Source organism: Myxocyprinus asiaticus, chromosome 11 (assembly GCF_019703515.2).
Source record: "Myxocyprinus asiaticus isolate MX2 ecotype Aquarium Trade chromosome 11, UBuf_Myxa_2, whole genome shotgun sequence".
NCBI lineage: Eukaryota > Metazoa > Chordata > Actinopteri > Cypriniformes > Catostomidae > Myxocyprinus > Myxocyprinus asiaticus.
In genome coordinates this window covers 19,004,777-19,028,997 of record NC_059354.1, presented here as the reverse complement: position 1 = coordinate 19,028,997, position 24,221 = coordinate 19,004,777, and the positions used below count along the sequence as shown (strand labels likewise).

Here is a 24,221-nt window from a genome sequence, read left to right as displayed (position 1 = left end):
AAGTATTTTGATTACTGAAGAGATTACTTTGCATTTTATTGTCATTTGTTTCATTTAAAATTTAGTCCTTTCAGATGGAAAAATGTATACATATAAATGATGTGATCCAAAGTGTATATGATGTGTTACATTCATACGAGCACACAGAGAAGCAAGTTTGAAATAAGTTTGGAGCAGAAGAAATAGAAATAAACCTTGTGTAAATTGTTAGCTTTACACTAAGCTAAAATGCTATTTCTAGCCATTTTACGTACACGTTACCAGGCACGATCATATTGTTTTATCAAGAAAAACACCCTCACATCCCTGTATATATATATATATATATATATATATATATATATATATATATATATATATATATATAGTCTTATTGTGTATTTCTATATATACTTACATTTTCTATTCACTTTTTATTTTTATTCTATTTTTTTATTCTATTATTTTTATTCTTGGTGATAGAAGCACTGGACGCTTCTGTCACCAAGACAAATGCCTTTGATTCTGATTTAACATAAACAATGGTTATTATGATTAGAAAGTTAAATTTTCACTCCTAAATAAAAATTTTACTGACAGTGAGGTTTAGGGTTGGGGTTTAGGTTAGATTGAGGGGCTAATAAAATGCATTTCTGTTGACTGTACAATTAAAACAACTTGCCTTTGGTACCACTCTGTGGACATTTCACCTAGAAACTGGAGCTTACATGTGCCAATATGTTCAACAACACCTCCAGCTTCAACCGCTGGGGGCAGTGGTTAAAATTTCAGAAAGAACAGACCAGTTTCAGCACTTTTGACCTACTGTCTTTTTGAACAACTTTAGAGATGTACAAATGCTTGTGAATAATTGGGGTTCAATGAACTGGAAGTTCAAGAACAACTGTGACAGATCTCACACACACAAACACACATCAGGAAATGAGTGAAACACACATTACTATTACATCATAATATCAATGGTATTTCACGTATATTACAAATAGTTTAAGTTTGATAATAATTAAATTCAACCATAAAAAAGGGTGGAAATCATACTTTAGTCATGTCATATCATTAGTCTAATCTGGGTGTCATTTCTACCTTAATTTGTCATTAAAATGTCTTCAATCATCAGGAATTGTTGGTAAAGATTTGTACGTCTCTAAAGCTGTACATAGTAAAAGCGCATATGTTTAAGATGCTGTGAATATTTTGACAATGTGCTTTTCATTGTGTGCTTTTCAATGTCTATCCAAATGTACAAAAGTGTATGTGTCAAGTATAGGTACAACTATCTATGAATACTAATGGGATAACCCTGGTTATTCTCAGTAATTCATTTAACATGGCCATGTGACTTGCACTTCTCATAGGCAACAGTGGGATTCACTCATGACATGTTGTAGAATCATTTGGGACTGAATTTGTCCCTGCTTTCAAGTTGCAATGCCTCCAAGTAAATACATAGTGTAATGAAGAATGTTTGTAACTTCTGGTGTGTAGAGGAGAGCACTGGTTTAAAATAGAACGAAATGCTGTCAGATACTAATGCCATATTTAATTATACTTTATTCTAAGAACCTCAACTGAAAGAACATCATAGGCTATTTCTATAATTGCCAAATAGTTAATTATTCTTGCATATGCTTATACATGCAATTAAAGGAATGTTCTGGGTTCAATACAAGTTAAGCTCAATCGACAGCATTTGTGGCATAATGTTGATTACCCCAAAAAGTAATCTCGACTCGTTCCTCCTTTTCTTAAAAAAAATCAAGGTTATAGTGAGGCACTTACAGTGGAAGAGAATGAGGATAATGAAAGTGCATGTGGCCAATTTTTTGAGGGTTTAAACAAAGAAATGTGAAGCTTATTATTTTATAAAAGAACTTGCATGAATTATTCTGTTAAAACTTGTGTATTATTTGAGCTGTAGAGTTGTTTGAATTGTCATTTTTATGATCATTTTAGGGTTTATTGACATTACATCGTCGTGGAAACAAAGTTGTAAAATTGGCTATAACTTTACACAGAAAAGGTTTGTAAGTGATTTTATCAAACTAAAATCATGTTTACACGCATATCCTTTATGTCTTGTGTCTGTACTTTGAAAACAGTGAGTATTTAATGTTCAAAAATTGTCCCCCATTCACTTCCATTGCAAATGCCTCACTGTAACCTCAATTTTTGCTTTTTTAAAGAAATGGTGGAACGAGTCTAAATAAATTTTTGTGGTAATCAATATTATGCCACAAATGCTGTTCGATTGAGCTTAACTTGTATTGAACCCGGGAACATTCCTTTAATTTGGTTGAGTCTTGTCATACCTACAGCTGTTGACTTTGTTTTGCATTACCCTGTACTATACATATAGAAGCACATATATTTGTTGACACTTCTTAATTTTTCATATTACACAAAGCTGTCAGTTTGGTTTAAAGTCAAAGTGACTACGTTTATGAAGAGCTTTTGAATCTTTGTAAAGCTATGCTGCCTTATTCCAGCCAGAGAAAGACACAGTCTGTGTATTCTTAAAAGTTACTGCCAAAGCTAGTCAATAGCACATATGTAAATGAGTAATAGTATTACTTAAGGCAACACTATTTTTAAGGATGCTTGCATATTTCTTCACACAGTTGGGTGTCATTTTGGCATCTAATTAAAGATAGCCTAAAGTACTGTTTGAAGACAACAGCCACGCTGTTGTGTCCTAGCTAGTGACATCAGGTAATTAATGTGGAGAACTTAAATGATCTTAATTCTGTAAATTGTCACTGATCTGAAAATGCAGAGAGCAAATTGCCATGTTCCTTACACATAGGTGTAAGCCTATGATCTATTAATGAATTGGAGTGCAAATTAAATACAACGTTTAATTACACATTGTTTTTAGGGGGAAATAACCCAACAACAGGTTCAACAGTGATTTGAAAGTGATTTGATTTGATTTGAACAGTCATGTGAAATTTGGAAGTCTTTTGAAATTAATTATAGAATTATTTTCAATCTCTAAAAATATCTAAATGTGAATAACATTTCAACGTGTCAACGTAATGCTCAGGCCTCCATTGAGGTTTGGTGTTCAGAACTCAAAGCTACGGGAAACAGAAAATAGGCCAGTTTTTAGAACAGAATTAACTTGCCAATGCATGTATTAAATCAGCTAAAACAAGCAATATTTCAATTCAGATCCAATAACTAACCTTGATTTTCTTACTGATTTTTAGATAATCATGGGCAATTAAATGGGGTGAGGAATATTTTACCACTTAAATGACATCAAAGTATTTTGTTTTTAAAATCTAACTAATGCAGTAGTTAGGTCTGTCTTTAATGACAGTTTGGCTCTGCATTTAGAGGAAACCTTTGACTTTGTTATTAAACTGTTATTGTTTCAATTGTCAATGACAAGATGTCGTTTCTTTGAAACTTTGACATTCAGAGACATTAACATTTGACAATATTAATGTAAAATATTAAATATTCAAGAAATCTATCATGTAACAGGCACAGCTACATAAATCAGTGACATCACAGATGTATCTGGATTCAGCATGTCTGCTTGTGTTCTGTCATTTTATAATTAGGATAATATAAATATCAGGGAATTCTAAAATCGTGATTTCAGCTTGGAAAGTTCATGGGAATTTCTCTATTGAATATAGATTTGTCTAGATATGCTCTAAAATATTTCTCTAAAAATGATGCTTTGTAATGATTATAAAAATCCTAATTCCGAAAGACTGGAAAAGTCATTAAATTAATTGGTCAAAAGGTGTGGAAACCCTGTTATTAATATAATATAATATCATATAATAAATAATATTTTATCTGCAACTATCCTGATGATAATTACAAGCAAGAAAATTTTTATTTAAATGAAAAAAAGCAGAAAATATAAAATGTTAATATCTGAATGAAAATCTCTTCAGACTTCAGATACTAATGATATAAAATTATAATGACCAAGTGATTGATGTGTGTACAGTATTGTCTTAAGAAGCAAATGCCGGTAATCTAGGTTAAGGCAACTCTACTGAAAAGCTTAGTGAAATTAGTGACCCCTGACACCTATTTTGACAGAAAACATCTCACTACCCAGTGCAGTGCATTTAGATCAGTGACAGCATGATCAATAGTGTGATCTAAGGGGACAGTCATTGGGGACAGTATGAAGAGGCAATTCATAGCCATCACAAACCATTCAGGGTGTATCTTTTCCCCTCACAGGGAAGACTGTCCACAGTCCTCTGACATGACTGTGTGACTGAAACAGTAGAATTCAAGATATTAACAGTTTTGATTGCATGAAATAAGATCTTAATTTAAAGTTTAGAAAGTCTATTCACTTTAAACAAGATATTCAGGAAAATATTAATAGCCGTGCCTTTATTACAAATAATATGTGAATGATCACTCATCACGTTTGCATATTTTAATCACAATCACACACATAAGAGGAGTATTCACCTGAGTCTTGTATGCAAAAGTATTTTCAAACATGTTCTATGTGCAATTTTTCATGAGAACTAAGATTTTTTCCCTCCCTCAATTTGATATACCTGTACAATTTTATTTATTTATTTATTTATTTTGCAATGTTTGTCATGTTTTATCAGCTGGTGCTCTGGTGGAATAACATTAAAATATTTATTAGACATACATTTCTGGTTCTTTAATCATTTAGATGTTTGTAATTTTTTTAATATTTCTTTATACTTTATGCTATTAATATAGAGACTTAAGGCAATGAAATTTGTAAGCTTGCTACTCCTGCCAAATCTGCTGTTATTGACATTAATACTAACTTTCTTTACAACTTCTTTGACATACTGTGGGATTCAGTGTTACACAAACATACACAGTGTTACACAAACAATTTAAGAGCCCCACAGTTTCCCTATAAGAGCCTCATTTGAGGTCAGGTTTTAATACACAACACAGACAGTGTCTAATTAAAATTGAAGGCAGATTTAATAGTTTATAGTCCTTAATTCAAATGCTCCTCTTGCTGTTCAGAGCCATGCAGTCTTTCCTTTCAAAAAGGATAACGAGATGACACAAATGAGATTGTGCTCGTATTCCTAATATAGAATCCGTCCTCTATGTGAGGCTCTGATCAACAAACAAGATGACAAAAACAATGCTCAGATTTGGATGGATGATTAGACCAGTACAATACTAGGATTGCAGAGAATGATTCTGGCTAAGGGTAGCCAGGCATTTGTTTATCCCTGTATTATTCTGGCTGTGAGCGGCTGTGCGATATGTAGGTGTTTGTTTAGAGATGGTCCATAAGTCTGCAGGCAAGATATGCTCTGAGGAAACACAAAGTGCCAGCTCACAAAATGTTGCAGTTTAACGCTTTTATATAACAAGGGCTTTATGCAAATGATACATATAATTTTTTATGTCAAAGGAAATAAATATGGAGATTAGTTGTTTAGCTCATCTCTCACAAGAACACAAGCCCACAGCCATCTGAGGGTTGTCCAGGTCCAAAGAGAAGAGAATAAATACAGCCCTGTTTCTGTGTGACCCAGCAGTAGTGTGGACAGCAGGAAGACCATGTTTTGGCTCAGTGGGATAGAGGGAGCGGGTGTAGAAATTGTACACTTCCGTTCCTGGGAAACAAAGTGCTGTGACTGAGCCTATGAGTCACAAACTATGAGGAAATCTATAGAGTGTTGCTCTGTGTAAAACAGGTTTGTACACAAAATGGCTTTGAAAGCCTGCGATTGTAGACAAGCTGAAAGAAGGTAAAACTGTCTAACGACTGAGAAACCTGGGAGACAAATGACTCAGTGACTTGGGGGGGAAATAACAGCAGGGCATCTGAGCTAATCAGGCTCATACAGGACACCAGAATTATTCTGTATAATGATTTCACTTTCACAGAGAGGTGAGGGCATTAGCACTGCTGCAAGAAGCATGGTGATCTCAGTGGTATCTGTAGTAGGGTTGTTACGGTGCCAAAATAACAACAGTATCAGTACCGATACCAGTGAAATTTCACGGTTCTCGATACCACAGCAAAAATATGTTAATATTATTATGTGCTATTGAACACACAAGTTTAGTTATTTTTAATTGTTTAATAATTATTGTAATAATTATATTTTTATTATTATTATTATTATTATTATTTTCCATAACTTTCCAGAACATTTGTTAAATTAATTTCATCATCAAAATGGTGTCCAATCAATACATTCTTAAAACTTTTAACAAGTGAAAATAACATTTTTCAACATGTCATTGCATTTTTTTTTTTTTTTTTTTGCCAAACTTTTATTCAACAGTTTTTATGGCCTTTGAGTCTGACAAATAAAATGTAGGACACAGTTTTGGAGTGTTTGTATTGGAGATTACCACATATGTGTGTGGTAATTTTGAAATGTTATGTTTTAAATTGTATTACTGTGAAGCACTCTGTTGTTTTAAATGCTTTATAAATAAAGTTGAGTTGAGATTAAAGCGCAAATGCTGTGATTTTAATTATATAAATAGATATTTTACATGTGCTGCGTGGTTAACAATGGATATGTGCTCTGCTCTTTCATCTCATACAATGTGAATGATTCTCAATGTCTGCTGAGTTTCGAGTGGATGTGCAGACAGATTTATTTAAAGTATGCAGCTCATTCACAGTAAGATTGCAGCCTTTAGTGGTTTAATAAATCACACTTGGACATGTCACAATTTTAATTTGATTAATTGTCCATTTCAGTGTAAAGGAGACAGAACATAATAACAAAATAAGTGTGTGAGCATTTTAATGCTGTCATGTGTCAGTCATGCTGCGCGCTGGTACCGGATAGAGTCAGTGCTATTGCAGTCATCGGTATTGTAGAAACACACTGGTATCGTTACATCTTTTTTATTTTAGTATCGACTTGGTACCAAAGTTCCGGTAATTTTGACAACACTAATTTGTAGATATTTTTATGTAATGTTGACGAATATATATTCTTTTGATTGGATAGAAACTAAAATGTACAATATCAATGTATTCTACATCTACAACGCAAGCACTTTAGAGATGTACATATCTTTACGAATCATCTGACTGCTGGTCAAGACAGAAATTCCAGAAACCTTTACGGGGATACCACCACAGGTCAACAAATTCAATCCTCAGACACAATCCCATTGCAGGCATTTTATTTATCAGTGAATGATGGAGAAACTTTGTCAGAGAAAGACCTTTTTTTAATGCCATATTTATGTGTAAATTTCATCATGATGGGACTAATAGTGTATGGTTGAATTTAATTTTCATCATATCTAAAAAATGTTCATAACATTTTCAGTGTGTGTGTGTGTTTGTGTCTTATGTGTGTGCTGTCACTGTTGTTCAGTAACTTACCATTCTCTGAACCACAAGGAATTAATTTTAATTTCAACATGTGTACATCTCTTAAGTTGTTTAAAAGTCAAAGGGTTTACATTTTAGATGCTGTCAATATGACGATTTCGATGTCAATGCAAATGGACAATCAAACTTTACATATGAATACCTACAGTACAAATACTAATGAAGTCACTGGAATTTCAAACCTCAAGCTCGCAAGGGTCTAGCAAGCACTGCTTCAAAGTTGCTAGAAAATGACCATGGCTGTCTTGCTCAATAACCTTTGCATCGTTTGTGCAAGACCTTTAGATTAATTATTCAACAGTTCTTTCCCAACTGTGACAAAAACCCTGGATTTTCCCTGGCTTCAAACAGCATTCATTTCTAGTGTGTTTGTAGTCATATACTGTGGACTTCTTCACCTGAATGTGTGGTGAACCCAGAAGCAGTGTTAAACAAATCTTAAGACAGAAAGCGCCTGTTTTTTATTTATTTATTTTTATTACATATTAATTCAGCATCATTCAGTTGGCAAAGAGGCGTAAAAAACATAGTGGTTTTATCTTATCTAAATAATTCATACATACAGGGTACCTTGCACAATAAAAACATAAAACATATGTACATGTACATTACATATTACATGATTTATAAATAGTACTGATTTACAGCATATACAGTTTTTCAAAGCAAGTTTAATCAACTGCAGGTAAAAGTAGCTTTGTGCATTTACACAATTTCCTATGAGCTTAGAATTCCAGAATTGACATGAATTAAGAGGGGGCAATTGGGTGGTATTAAGGGCTTTGTGGAACATGTTACAAAAACAGCATTAAAATATCAAGTATATATATTATTACATAAAGAAATTACATGAGATCTTAAGACAAATAAAGAAAAGACTGCACAAAGATCAGCCAGTTTTGCTTCAAGCAAATTCCTCCACTGGGACTTTTCTAATACAATCTACAGTATTTACTTCATTTGAATCAGTAGATTTTTCTCAAATAAATAAATAAATAAATGTGCAGGTTAGTCACTAGGCATTGAATAGAGTAATTGTTACCTGTTTGTAAATGAATGTATTATTTATTATATTTAGTTATTTCTGAGTTTTGCTCACTAACAGTGTTGCAATACCTAGTTGAGTTGTATGGTATTTAAAAAAAGAAAGAAATTCATATCTCATAAAATTAAATAAACACAATAAAAAAACAAAACAAATAATAATAATAAAAAATAAAAAAAACCATATGGCTGAGCATAATTACCAAGAATTAATTTTGTACAGGCTACTTTCCATATGGCTATCTGCAAAATCAAGAATAAAGCTAAGTCATTAGCTAAGTCATTAATTCCAGTTCAACACGTCTCCATTGAAATGAAAGGGTTCTGAAAACTCAAAGACACAGAAAATTTGCTCTGGTCTTCTCAAACGAGCTAGCTTTTCCATTCAACTATCTTAGTAGTTAGTATTTTAAATAAGTAAATGAATCCTTCTCTTGAGTTTAGACTCTTTCATCTGGTGCAAGCTGAAGAAATGTAATCCCTCGCTAACAAAACTATTTTAAATATTTGTTGCAATTAATCACATTACTAGCATTTTACTGCCAAGGCTTGTAATGTTATTTCTGGTACAAAATCAGAAATCCAAAAATTTCAACAAACTGAGATGAGGAATTGTCTTCATTGTATTCAAGTTTACAAGAATGTATATGTTTATGTTCTTTAAGTTTTTTTTTTTTTTTTTTTTAATTTTATTTTTATTTTTTTTACTTAAATCATTTGGCCATTCTTGGGCATGTAAACCATTCAGATATACAGAAAGCATAAAAAATAGGTCTATATAAGGAAAAATACAATTCCCTAAATAAATGCTACAGGACAGGGTACTAAAGCAAGTACTGACATTTTCAGAAATAGATCTAGCCTATGTTCACCTAATCCAAGCAGGTTACAATACAAGGGATACAGGAAACACTCACATGTGGATTAGCACTTGGTAATGTTTGTGCTTCTTTTGAAATATTTTAGATAACAGCATGTAAGATCTACAGTTTGAAGTTCATATGAAACCACACATAACACATTCTGTAATCTGAACTTAACTATTGTCTGTGTGTTTGTTTATTTACTGCTCTGATGTTAACACTGTCGGTAATTAGCAAAATAAGAAATATACTGTAAATGTCCATATCAGCTCAGCTCTCAACAGTCACATTCAGCTTTCCCATTACATGCTATGGGGTTTTCGATTTGCATAAAACTATGTATGTGTTCAACACTGTGCTGCCATAGCACATGGTGCATTGCGCTACCCTGCTGCATTTCACTAGCCTTTGACAGGCACAGCAGCAATTTTTTTATATAAAGAAATTACTTTCGAACACTAGTACCAGTGTGATTTATTTTAAATGCTGACACATATGATAAATGATTAAAAAATCTGTTACATTAATTATCTGCAGGCTTACTATAGAACTCTGTAAACTGCATTTAACATCACTGTTTGGCCCATTAGGACATCCTGTATCCTGTATTCATATCACTACAGATTGCAAGTCAATAGCAATCATCATATATACTATATTTATGGTATTATTATTACATCCATCCATCCATTTTCTATACCTGCTTATCCTAAGTTGGGTCACAGGGGGTGCTGGAGCTACCTTGGCCAAAGGCAGAGAAACACCCTGAACAGGTGGCCAGTCCATCACAGGGCTAACTATTATTATTACATTATCTTGTTATTATCTCTAAGTGTATATATACTAAAGCTACATATTTATGTAGTTACACAATTTTAATCATTATTTTTACAAAGTTATGCGCCTAAATTGTATATTTAAATGATCATGCTGTGCATGAGCTGATAAACTATCATCTTTGTGGTGATACAAATCTGTTAAAATCAACAATTCCTCTGATCAACAATTTCTAATAAATCAGGTAGGTGGGTTATACACCTCTTAATAAGAGTGTTGTGGAGTTGTTCTCTGCAAGAATCTCTACTGACAAAAATGGTACAGAAACAGCAATCTTTCCAAACTGCAAAGACAACTCTTTTGTATGCCACCCAGGGACAGTCTTTCCCATTTATCATTCTACCAAAGGGAGCATTGCTGCAGATGTTTTTCTCACTACTGCAATAAAAATATGTTTTGTTACATACAGAAATAACAGTAGAACTAGAAGAGAGGCTGCAAGGGCATGACAGCAAGATGAGGGGGCAACATGGGCTGAAACACTGCAGGTCGGGGCAGGGCGTGAAACGTCAAAGTCATAGGGTGAATACTTGGGGGTGCCGGTACAACTGGCACCTGTGGAGGGGTCACGAATGGAGGAGCAGTTGGTGGACAGATCTCTGGCCCCATGGGAAGTCGAGAAACAGGCACTACCTGGGGGTATAAACATGGTTGTGGGGGAAGGAAAGTGGCATGGTTCTGTAGAATGGTGTGACGTATTGTGATGGAGCCAGAAGGCACGGAGGATGGCAGGTGAACTGGATGGAGGACAGCAGATGACATAGGAAGATGTGGCCTGGACAGGACAGATTTGAGCTTGGTGGGGTACACCTGCTGGTGCAGCACCTGTCCTTGGCTTTGGATCTGCAGGAGGCAGTGTCTCTCCATGCCATCTGAGGGAGGCTGGAATGAATGAGGAGGTTGGAAGAGGCTGCTAGTGGTGTGGAAGCACTCCCTGCTCAACTTCTCCTCAGCCTGAACACCTAGGTGAAACCTTTGCATTAGGGTTTGAAGGCTGTGCTGACATGATTTATCATGAGTGGCTTTTTCAGTCCTCTGCAGGGAAATCTCTCTCACATCAAGCAGGCAGGCCTGAGCTGCCACTGAATACTTGTTATAGTTATTTACAGGGGTTTGTACTGCTTTAGACTCTCTACAGTGGATGTTACTGTTCTCCTTTGTTAGCTCCTTTGAGAGCTTTGAATTAGCCTCCAACAGAGCTAGACTGCCCTTGGTGCATGAAGCATTGATCTGAAAGGTGGAGCTCTGCTGCCATTTACTGCTATCCTCCACAGTATAATCCAGGGCACTGCTAATGGACGTAACTGTCTGAGAATCAACCGCACTGCTCTCTCCATCATCAATACTGCATGGAATTTGGTCTGCCCCATTCAAACTGTCACACATGCCTTTTAACAAAGGGCATTTCATGCTCGACTCCTTGTCCTGTTCCTCCAGAACACTGTTCTTAACAACTAGGCATTCATTTGCGAGGCATAATGTTTTATCTTGTACATGTGTCTGTTTCTGTCTTTTTCTCCCAATCCCATGCTCACAACAGGTCAGTTCTGCTTGTAAAGAGGTATTTTCTTTTAGTGAACATTCATCAGAAACTTCAGCTGATGATCGGCAGAGGCCACAAGAATCGTCTGGTCTGGGCTCATCTCCATTGCTTGGAGAATCTTGATGTGGCCTTTTCAAAATATGTCCTTTACAAAGTCCATCTCTGTCAATCTCAGCTGATGGAGGCATCTCCTCTGGGCACCCCAGGACTGTGCTGGAACTCAGAAAGAGAGATGTGTCCTGGCTGTGGGAACACTGTCTTGTGATCGTTAGTTCCCCTGGAGTTGGATTGTCAGGCTTTTTCCCACTGTTCCCAAGCACCTTTTCACCATCAGCACAGAACTCATCAGAGAGAATGATGCAGCCCGCTGAGCTGTTTACATTGGATGGTGCCTCCTGCCTCGTGCCTCCCACCCCTTCCTCAACTATGGGAGCTATGCTGCTGTTCTCATCCTGATTTTGAGCTGCCTGCTTTGACTTCTCTAATGGCTGTACTTGCTGTGAAGTGATGCTTCTAAATTGGCTATCAAGTCCTTCCACACTCTCAGGTCGTCTGTGTAATTTCTTACATTTCACCACATTGCTCTCTTTCTCCCAGTGTCTCTCTCTCCTACTCTTCTGCCTCCTTCGTTTCCTTTTGACATGGCTCCTGTAATGATGTCGTTCTCTGGCCCACAGCTTGTCTTCCGTTCTCTTACTTGCATGGATCCAATCTTTGTAATGTCGACACCTGTTTTGTGTTTTTAGCCTGACACAACTCTCTGTGTCACTTGAATACTGATAACACTTTCTGACTTTGTCTTCAGGTGCTTGGCTGGGACTGTTTCTGGGGCTGGCTGTGGATTCTTCCATGTGCTTATCAGAGTGGCAGGATTTGAAACCTGAGCAGACAGATAATTCCTCATCAGTTTTGGGCTCAGCCATCTCCTCAGTGTCAGCAGGCCGAATAATCCGTGACCTCTTGAAGTCAAAATGGAGGGGGTTGCAACTAAAAGACAAGGATGGCTCTGTCCTTGTGAAGGTCACCATCTCAGAGGGCCACTGGAATATTGTGTTACCATCCCTACTTAGAACAGAGAAAAAAGGCTGGCTGGGCTTTGTGAAATGGGAAGATTTATTTGCAGTTGAATCCTCCACTTGGATTTGTCTTGGAGAAGAATCATTCTTATGTGACACATCTGAGAAACTTACAGGAGGATCATTAATGGTTGAGTTCCCCTCCTCAGTAGTGCTGCTCTCTTCTACTGTCACCTCAGAGGTCTCTGTTTTACTTTCAGCAGTGCAGCTTTTCAGGCTCTCAACAGAGTCCTCAGAGTCAAGAACAATATCAGCACTGTTTAAATGAAAAGGGGAAGTAGTTACGAGGGAGACGGAGGGATGGGGCACATCCTCTGAGTAAACAAGCAAAGCACACATATCTGAGGCAATTGATGAGGGGCTCTCCCTCCCCATAGTCTTATCTGATGACCCCTGACTTGATGGGCTGCCACTTTTTTGAAAAAGATTGTGGCCAGTGTGGTAAAATGCCTCCTCACAATTTAGTACTTTTTCCACTGTGGGGGAGCCTGGGAGGTCAAGCTCGACAGGAGGTACTTGGAGTCTTTGTCTGCATCTTCGCTCCATCGATCCCTCCTCTGTGCTCTCACAAAAAACTGCAGCTGATGACTCAAGCTTAACAGATGCTTTCTTTGGAAAGGAAAAAGAGAATGCAATTTTGCGTCTAAAAGTTTGTTTTTTGGCCTTCCCATTGTACGGCCACTGCGACTGCTTACTAGCTAAGCCACAGCTGCTGGAATGGATCTGAGCCCCTGAGTCCTGAGCCGCAAAGCTTTGGTTCTCTTCTTGGGTATCATCACAACAGGACTCTCTGAAAGTTCCTTCTACTGCCACCGTGGTAGATTTGAACATAGGACCACTCCCTGGAGCACTGCACCAAAAAAGAGAGGAAGAAAAGAAAAAGATGTTATGTGAGATTAATTTGTTGGTGTCCATGATCCTACACATTTCAGGCTTATGGAATTGTGTTTGACTGCTGTTTCCACTTTTAACTACAAACTGGGGGTGTGTGTTTATATTATTAGCATAACAATTTGAGTGAAGAGTTCATAATCCTATGTCTTTGTTTATTTAAAGCTATACTGTAAATGAAACATTTTTCATTTTTCAGATGAAAATGAGCAGATTTTCAGATTTAAGACCAGATTTTCAGTGTGGTCTCTGACTTTTGGAATCCACTCTGTATACAAAAATTCTGAGACCCCCTGAGAGGATGTATACATGTAAATATATGAATATGAAACTACACACACCAAATGTAATCAATAAAGGTGGTGATCTGGTAAGAATAAATGATCATCAAGCCTATGACACACAGTGCGTAAAAAAGGAAATAACAATTTAATAAAAAGTCACCCACCATTGCACCTCTTTGCGCTGTTCAGCGAGCTCATGTAGGCGTCTGAGAGCTCTCTCCTGTTTCCTCTCATCCTTCCTGGATTTGGAGGCCACGTTGCGGGAAAACTCTCTCTGCTTCAGTTCCTTCAGCCTCTGTAGGGTGACACAGAACCTCTTATTCATTCACCCATCTCAGTTTGTCGACTACTGCAGAGTGACAAAACCTATTCTGTAAATAAGAATCCGCTCTGAGAGCATGAATCTTTCCCTCTGCTTTAACAACCTTTTATTATGAAGACTGGTATCTTTGGTATCTCAGACAGTGAGGAATACACTGAAAAAAGATTTAAAATCTCTTCTGGAGATGAGGAAGGTAATAAAGGTGTTTGCACATCAATGTTATGTTTCATCAAATCCATTTTCTCTGCAAATGAAAAGAAGCTGAAGATGAGGTTGCTAAACTCCATGAAATTGTACTATTTATTTGAGATAAAACACAGTGATACTTATTTGCATTTGTTTCAAGGTCTGAAAGGTTTTGTGCCTTGAATATGGAATTGATGCAAACCACCGTGACTGTCTTATGCCAGGGCCGTAAGTGCATCTCAGGCAGTGAGATGTATTGATTGGGATAATGTCTGTACATATAGCATACACTCACATTAAGTCAGTTGTATAATCGAAATTTACTTCCATTAATAATTCACAAGGATATGATATTTATGGGTGCAAAGACTACACTCCTTTTGAAAGCACCAGATGTCTCCAAGCAACAACTAACTGTAGAGCAGTTATCACATCCAATTAATCCTGAAAGCTTTCATTCAATTATCCATTAATAATCCATTCTTATCTTTAAGATGATCAGATGAAGACCTCTTTTTGAAAGCATCTTTAAAGTTACACCACTTTTAATAAAAGTTAAAAGCAGTTACAACACTTTTGTGCATGGTATTTCACTGCAAAAACCTGTGTCTTATTCACTAACCAGCCGCAATCCAGTTTAATCAGGCGCAATCAGTGCTGAAATAGTGATGTGCCACAAGTATTTATTTTAAGCCAGTCATTCTTTTCAGTGCAAACATGCCTTGTTTTATGTAAATTAGCTTCAAACTCTGTTTACGTGCCATGATTAGAATTGCGCTATTACAGTGCATGCAGTGAATGGAATTACATTTACAAGAGATGTTTGTGTACATTTCCTTTGACCATAGCAAGCAGTTTTTTTTATCAAATGATGATTAAATGTTGGAAAAGAGCATTCTTACAGGGCATATGTCCAGATGTGTCATTCCTTTAATGAATCAAGCACTAATGTAGCCCAGACTGGGCAAATAAACAGTGTTTTCAGCAGGCACAAATCATTCTACTGTACTTTAGCACGGTATGTTTTGGGGTCAACGTGTATACTTTGATAGTAACAGCTGAGTATAAAACTAGTGATGGTTTCTCCAGGCAGCCAAGAAGAGTCATCTGCCCCAACATTAAACATTCCACTCAGGCTGCTCTGTTATACACAGTTCAGTGGAGCTGTAATCTCTCCTATTTGAGAAGGCTTCAGTGATTGCATTTACCGTGGCTGGGGCTCATATTCAGGGGAAAGCAAGGCGGTCACATCAGATATAATTTTGTCATGTTAAAGGACCGCTCAGTGTGGAGTGGGCTCACCAGGATAACCAGTTTGATCCCATCATGGATAGGGGTCTCGATGTGCACCTGGCCTCTATTCTATCTTGTCGCTCTATGCTGGTACAATATGGGCAAACTCAGCCCTGATCCGTCATACTGCTTCATTGTCAGCCAGCCTTGCAAAAAATAGAAAACAAGTTGGCAAGGGCTATATTTATTTGACTCTCAGGTGCATTGCTTGGACGAGCTGTTATTCATTGATTGTTAATGTATTTGGCGAGAAAAGCTCTGTAACTAGCCATTATTGCATGTGGCCTATATTTCACATGACTGGATGTGGTTACATCATTTATACTAGGATGCAGCGCTGATGGGAGAGAGCTGCACAGTGACTGCAAATACCGTGTGAAAATCCTTCATGTACAGTGGGGGCAGGCGTGAATGACATGGGAATGAATGAAAATTTTAACACAGTAATTTTTTGGACTGGACATCTATTATTAATTAAAAGCAACATTGAGACCAGTCAGAGGCAGACAGTGAAGGCTTGGCAGTGATGATTCACACACTGACAAGAACACTGGGTTCCCTTTCATGGAACTCGAGCTGCACATGATTGTTATGGGACACCGTCTGAGTGTCACGTGTTCTGAAGCCCTTATACAGTCACGGCAATTTATTTGCTGATGGCGCTTAAGCGACGCCCCCTAGGGAGCTACAAAGTGCAAAGATAGGAGTGCGAACGGACACCAGAATACACCTTGTGTTTGTCCCCCTCCCCCTGAGTGAAAGCGTCAGTCTCGTCGGACATGCTCTGAGGCCTAGCTTGGCCACCTTTTTCTGACGAACAACGCGTGTGAGAGACCATGCACACATGACCGTCGCATTAAGGAATGCCTTTTTGATTTCCCCCATGGCTCGCGCTGGGGAACGAGTTGGTCTAGGTGATGTTTTTGTTTGCGAGGATGATAGACAATGGACTTTGTGCCTCCTTTTATGAATCAAGATTAGCAAACGCTTCCCCCAACATGTATCGTGTCTCACAGATGAGCGCTTTGGGGAATATTTATTCCATATTCAGATTGCGCCAAAGCACAGGTGCTTTCTCAGATTCGCATTTGGGGGCAAAGCGAACCAATTTTGTGCCCTTCTGTTTGGACTAACTGTGGCACCACACACTTTCACGAAATGCATGGATGCAGCTCTGATTCCCTTGAGGCTTCAAGGCATCCACATTTGAATTATCTCTACGATTGGTTGGTGTTAGCTCAGACAGTCTGGCTGCCCAACACCGAGATGTCGTTCTCAGCCATTTGAGCAATCTAGGGCTGTGAGTGAACCTAGACAAGAGCGTCCTGTTGCCAAGGCAACAGACTATGTTTCTAGGTATGGAGCTAGACTCATGGGCGATGCAGGCGTGCCTGTCTCCAGCACACGTTCTGTCATTACACCAGTATTTAGCGATGTTCAGACGTGTTCTCTCTGTGAGAACATTTCACAGGCTTTTCGGACTCATGATCACAGCATCCACATTCATTCCCCTGGGCTTGCTGCTTGCAATATGTTTTTTATTGCTGTATGAACTCCACAGAGGGACGACAGATGCCTCCTCCGTGGGTTGGAGCGCTGTATACGCCAGTGGCTGGAATGACAAATACACTGTCTGGAGATGTTCACGGTGCTGCTCATGTCATGCTGAGACTGGCACATTGCATCCGACTGTGGGCACAGAACAACGTACTGTCACTATGAACCGTACATTTTCCCTGCTGATTGAATTTAGGGAGTGGATCTCCTGTCCAGATAGGGTCTGTTTCCTGAAGAATGGACATCACATCCTCAGATTGTGGAACAAATCTCGAGGAAGTTCGGCCGAGCAGAAGTGGACCTGTTCGCTTTGAGCAAGATGTCACACTGCCCCCTCTGGTTTTCTCTCTCGTCTTTGGCACCGCTGGGCATCGATGCACATTTATGGAAGTTATGGGTGTTTCCCCTCAATGGGGTGCTTTTTTGAATGATAGTTTATCACCCGCTCTGGTTGATACCATTCTAAATGCTAGAGGCTACATATGTTTAAGTGATGTATTTTCACTTCTTGGTGTACAGCACAAAGTGAAAATCCAGTTCACTGCCCTGTCGGTACAGTGCTGGCATTTTTTTCAGAAGCATTTTGGGGTGGAGTTACCCCAACAATGCTAAAAATCTATGTTAGAATCTTAAATCTTATAATCTGAATGTATGCTTATCAATGGAGTCTCAGTTGGAAGACATTCTCGTGTCTCTCGTTTTATGCGTGGGGTATGCAGGTTTAGACCGTTTAGTCCCATCAGCGTCCCTTTATGGGATTTACATGTTGTGTTAGAGGCGCTTTCGGGTGCCCCATTCGAGCCCTTGACAACAGTTATTGGTAAGTTTTTGACTCTTAAAACAGCCCTGCTAGTGGCATTGGAATCATATAAGAGAGTTGGTGATTTGCATGCCCTGTCGATCAATCCTTTGTGTATGGATTTTGCACCAGGGTGTCCAAGGATTGTGTTAAGACCTCATTTGGGCTATTTGCCCAAGGTTATTTCTACATCATTTTGCTCACAGACCATTCATTTTCAGGCTTTCTCCTCCCCCATTTGAGTCGGAGGAGCATGAAAGGTTACATACAGTATGCTTTGCCCAGTTCGGGCGCTGCGAGTTTACGTTGACCGTACTGGCCAGTAGCGTAAGTCAGAACAGTTGTTTGTGTGCTTTGGTGGCCGCAAAAGAAGTGTTTCTCTGTCTAAGCAAAGACTGTCTCATTGGCTTACTGATGCAACTTTGAGTGCTTACGAAGTGCACGGTTTACCTTTGCCTTCGGGTATTCGAGCCCATTCTAAGAGGAGCATGGCATCTTCATGGGCTTTGGCTCAAGGTGCATCCTTGGAGGACATTTGTATATTGGAAGGGTGGTCCTCTCCGCATACATTTGTTAGATTTTATAATCTGGACGAGGGTTTGACTCCTGCTTCCCAGGTTCTCTCTGTTGGAACAGGAGTAAATTCATAATTCCTTTTATTTAGACGCTTTAGCTCGATTATGTGCAACTGTATGCTTGCCACACGGGCTTAGACAGTTGGCAGCTACTGTTCGCATGGCGTGAATGTATTTAGTTCCCATAGTGATCATACGCAGCTTGAGTTCCATGAAAGGGAACATCTCGATTATATATGTAACCTTGGTTCCCTGAGGGGAACGAGACGCTGCATAGCTGGCCATACTCTCTTGCAGCTGCATAGGCCTTTTGCATAAAAACTGACTCAATGGGGCTAAAGTGAGCACCTTTTTGGAGCCCGTGACATAGCTCACTAGGGGGGCGTCGCCATCAGCCAATAAATTGCCATGATTGTATAAGTGCTTCAGACCACGTGATACTCGGACGGTGTCCCATAGTGATCATATGCTGTGTCTTGTTCCCCTCAGGGAACCATGGTTACATACGTAACAGAGACGCTTTTCTGTAGCTGTGGGCTTCCTGTGGGGCCACCGACCTCCTGTACTCCATTATATTCTCAGCAGACATGTCTGCCAGCTCCTGAGTGGGGCTGGGAAATCATACTCCTCATCTATCAACCCCCATTTGTTAAGAAGCTGAATGGTAGTGTTTGCTTGTGCTCTGGAATAGTTTAAAAATGTGTGCAGTTGAGGCAAGGGCCATAACCATACAATGAACACATCTGACTGACACAAACAAACAGTGTAGCACCCATATCAAGTGAGTGATATCACTCCTGTTGCTGTGTTCAATAGCAAGGTCATGGGTGGAGGGTTTGTAGATAGTGTTCAGTCGATAGTTCAGTGAGCCCAGTTATTGACAGCGCAGCGGGCCCCAGAGACTCTATGCATTTAGTTTCTAAGTGAGTCAGAGCACAGGGGTCAGGGCCGATATCAAACAGCAGGACAAGTGGTGGAATTAAAGCTTTAACTTGCTATTAAAGGTTACTCTGCTATTTTTGGACTCTGGCAGTTCTTAAATCAACATACTGAGTGTTAAACTGCCTTGAAGTTAAGTCACCTTTGTATGGCTCAGAATTGCACATTTTTGACAATTTCTCCTTTTTCTTTCTTTCCATGCCTCCAAATACATGTTCTTGTTGCTTTCTAAGGTTTCCACTAGCACTTTTGTTCACTTAAAAAACAAAACAAAAACAAAAACAAAAAAACATGGTTTCCTATGACACTTTGTATAATATTAAAATGGCTCAGCAGATTTCGATACTTATGAGGCTAAATGTGCTCAAATTGAACTATTCTCACCAAAAGGCTAAGCATAGAATTTGAAAGTCTTTTCAGACACACTTTTATTAATGTTGGCTTTAATGCTTAATACATGTGGGGTGCTTAAAGGAATAGTTCACCCAAAAAGGAGAATTCTGTTACCCATATGTTATTCCATACATATATAATTGTTATCCTTCCTTGGAACACAAAAGGAGATTGTAGGTAAAATGTCAGCCTCAGTCAACATTCACCTTCATTGCACCTATTTTCTATACAAAGGTGTAAATGGTGAGTGAGGGGAATTCTGCCTAATATCTCCTTTTGTGTGCCACAGAAGAAAAAAAGTCATATGGGTTTAGAAAAACATGAGAGTGAGTAAATGGTGACAGAATTTTCATTTTTGTGTGAACAAACCCTTTAAGAATAGGTCAGCGTAACTTTGTCCCACGAAAAAAGGAAAACAACAGAAACAAACAACAACAAAGCACTATGACTTCTAATTGTCCAGTCTGCTTGTGATCTATGCCTGCCTAAATTAAGGGTGCTTTCACACTGGCAGTTTAGTTCGAAACAGAGCACGGTTCACATGAAAAATTGGTAATGTGAAAGCTGTCATGCAGACCGGGGAGCGCACCATGTTACCGAACCCGAGACTACCTGTAGGAGGTGGTCTGAGTTCGGTTGCAATGGAACTGTAGCATGATTCGCATGAATGTGAAAGCAACTCGGACTCAGGTGCGCACTCATTCAGGAAGTAAAGGGTGCTTTAATGACGACATCATTAATTTCGACAACACACAAGGATCCACACATTCCAGAAAGTCCCCCAAAAAAATTACGCCACAATGACATACAAGTTCAATCAACACTATAAATACTGTCTGTCTATCTATCTATACACCTTATAAATACTATATATAAATACTATTATATGTTATAAATATAGGGTATAATAAGAGATGACAGTGGCGATAACTTCACCTTGGACACGAGCGTGAGTAAGCGTGCAGTGTAAACAAAGGTGCAAATGAATTCCTTGCAATCAGCTGTCTCCTCAAAAAATGCAGTTTGAGAGCAGCAGCAAGCCGCCTTCCCCTGGACATCTGATGAGTTACGCCATGAAGCACACATATACACAGTTGTTGTTCACTTTGCTATGCATAATGGCACCAAAAAAAAAAAAAAAAAAGAAAGTATGATGAGTCGCGTTGTGTTCTCCATGCGTGTTTGTGATGATGTAAGATGAACGCAAATGGACCGGGGTTCGATAAAATTAAGTGAGTGTGAAACCAGACCAACGCTGCGGGGGGCACCGGGAACATTCGCACTCGGAATCAGACCGCAGCAAACATGCCCAGTGTGAAAGCTAAACTCCATAAAGACCACTAGTACTCCGCTGGCTCTGAGTTGGGGGGAAAGCCATTTGTCTTGCGCTGTACAGACGTGTTGCAAAATCTATTTGTTGTCATCTTCTAAAACAATCTATTATTCCTATGCATTGCTTTCAGAGACTGTCTCAAGGGGCAGTCAACAGACCCATTACCTGTTTGTGAGCGTGGTCATATGAGTTGATATGGTTGTCAAATGCTTGATGCTTGTAGTACTGCTTGTCACACAACTGACAGTAGAAGTTGGCCTTGAGGTCCTCCAGGGTTTTTGCCAAGGTTTTCTCCTTCTCAGCATAATCCTGAAGCAAAAGGAAACACCATAATCATCAGAATAATTGCCTCCAACAAGTTTAAAACACTTATGAAATCACATAATTTTGTCTGACACCCTTCTTTGTCATGTAATGTCCTTCATGAGGTGAAGGTAGATAACATGAGATGTAATACATAAAAATGTTTTAGCGTTCCTTGGCTTTTGTCATGACTGAACAGCTTATGTACAGCAAATATATTTATAAATAAATGGGTTTGGCAAAATGCATCTTACCCGTGACATTTAAATGTCCTTGCAAATTCTCTGCTGTATGCATTTAACCACAGTTTAGAATAGTATTTTTTCTTTCTGTATTATTACGGGCAGAATTTTGCCCATGTAAATTCTTTATTTATAGATATGTTCAAATAAATATACAGAATATGTCTATATTTTCTGTGGGGGTCGAACCAATGGCAATCAAAATCAATGTTTGAATGGTCATGGCTTTTCTACAGATATTGGTAGACAAATATGTATATTTACAGTACACATTTTTCTGTCATATCATATTGAGATATATTTATAATTTGTGTGGAGGAATATTTGTTGTGCTATTCTTTGAAAATGATACTCAGCTCTCATGATGCCACCCTCATTTTCTTCTTCTTCTTTAAAACTCTTTATTAAATATTTATTTACAACAACACTTAGATGGGAATAGTTTCACCAGGGGAAGATTGTATTTGTAATCTAATTTCTTTCTCACTTGGGATATATGGAAACTTGCAGATTTAAAAGCAAGACACACAAAAACTCTATCCCAAAAGGTTTCCAAAACACATGACTGCAGGGCAGAGACAGGAACTTCTATTTTAATTGGAACCAGTTTACCATAAAACGTATTGTTGAGTTAAACATTAGGCTGTCACCCAAACGCTTCTTGAAGCACATAGAGAAGAGCACATAGAGGGATACTTGTAAATCAGTCACAGATGATTAAGTTAACAATCAAACCTGTCAACATCCATGAGATGGCCAATAGATTATATATTATTGTGATCATCAGTCAAAGCACACAGACATATGTATGGGGTTATTGTTGACATCCCGTGCTCTTTACAACTGCATCAAATCCAGTACATTTAAAGACAGGGAAGCCCAGCCCATCTGATTCCTTGTGAAAATGGTCTGTCTCTCACTCATCTTAGGTGAGAATACACCACTGTAATGCTGCTAAACACTCGTCTGTGATATACAAAAATAATAACATTCCCCTCACACATTCCCACTGTGTAACAGCATGAAACAATTGCCATATAATTGTACTTAATTAGTGGCTAGCTTACACGTAATTAAAACAGGTATTGTTTGATTAGCTGGATGTGCAAGGAAAAGTGATGTGTTTTTCTTTAGCTCAATATCACTGAAAAGTTAGTCTGAAATTAATCATGGTAAGGTCTTATATGGAAAATTGTTCCAGAGTTTTGTTTGTTGGGAAATGCACACTTTTAATTATTAGGACTTCGCTACCTATGGATCTGAAAATAACATGAAAATAATGCTATCATTTAATTAAAATCTTTATTCACGATTAATCATTTAAGTTTTCATAGGTAATCACGATTAATTACAGATTTGAAAAGTGCTGAAATTTTACTCTATATACTTCTTTTCCTGTCAAAATGCATTTATGGAAAGAAAACAAAACAATATGTAACAATAATGCTTTTTTACATTTTCCAAACAAAGCCTTCCACAGTATAAACAATAAGCCTCTTTTCCACCATCGGGCCGAACTGTTTTTGTTGCGAAACCATTCTATTCTGTGCCAATCTGGGCCAGTCGGCACAGTTACAGATTTTTTTTCCACTGTGGTGCTGAAAACAGACTTCGATTGTACAAAAGAAATATGTCCGTCATCACCTTGATAACGCAAGAGTTTAAGGACCACGTGAGAAGTATGTTTACTTTGCCCAAATAGTGTGCTTGGCCATGCTACAGAGAAAAAATTATTAACCTTGACAACTGACAAGTGACCAATCGTGAGTCAGGACGTCACTACAGGCATTCCGCCAGCACATTTGAGCACGGTTGTCTTACTGTGATGAGAATTCCAGGCCGAGAGTGGTTTCTAATCGTGCCGTGCCGAGTCGTGCCCAGGTGGAAAAGCTACTGTAACCATTCCTCACCGTGCTCAGAACTATTCGGCTCGATGGGAAATGCATTTAAATTGCACCAATTCAAATAACATTAAACGTTTCCCAAAGTATAAGTGTGAGGTTGATTAATTGAAATAACTAGTCCTCACAGGTTGCATATTCATTGCAGCCGGCAGACTGTGGATATCCGCTTTGCTACAACAGGCGTGAAGCCACATTTACATTTCACATCAGGGTGTCAACGCCAGTGTCAAGAGCCGCTTTGAACTTCACATGAAAAGCATTTGAAGACAATGTTTCATTTAGGGCGGCAACTAATAATTATTTTGCAAATCGATTAATCTTCGATTATTTCTTCGAATCAGATAAAATCCCAAATCTTATTTCCTGTATTTTATTAAAATATGATTTCTTTTATTTTTATTTATTTTTTTAAACAGAAATGATAAAGGCCATAAGGATTTGGTTCAATTTACACTACTGAATTAAAAAAAAATAATA

At 38.2% G+C, this 24,221-nt stretch overlaps 1 protein-coding gene across 1 annotated transcript in view; it reads right to left on the bottom strand.

Moving 5' to 3' along the window:
- Window positions 1-7,815: 7,815 nt before the first annotated feature.
- znf804a (zinc finger protein 804A) overlaps window positions 7,816-24,221 on the bottom strand; it is a 111,448-nt gene continuing 95,042 nt past the window's right edge. Inside the window, exons 2-4 of the mRNA XM_051710011.1 lie at window positions 21,461-21,604; window positions 14,063-14,193; window positions 7,816-13,573 (exon numbers count right to left, since the gene is read on the bottom strand). Coding sequence (XP_051565971.1) covers window positions 10,528-13,573; window positions 14,063-14,193; window positions 21,461-21,604 — 3,321 coding nt within the window. The 3' untranslated portion in view covers window positions 7,816-10,527. The remainder of the gene's footprint in view (window positions 13,574-14,062; window positions 14,194-21,460; window positions 21,605-24,221) is intronic.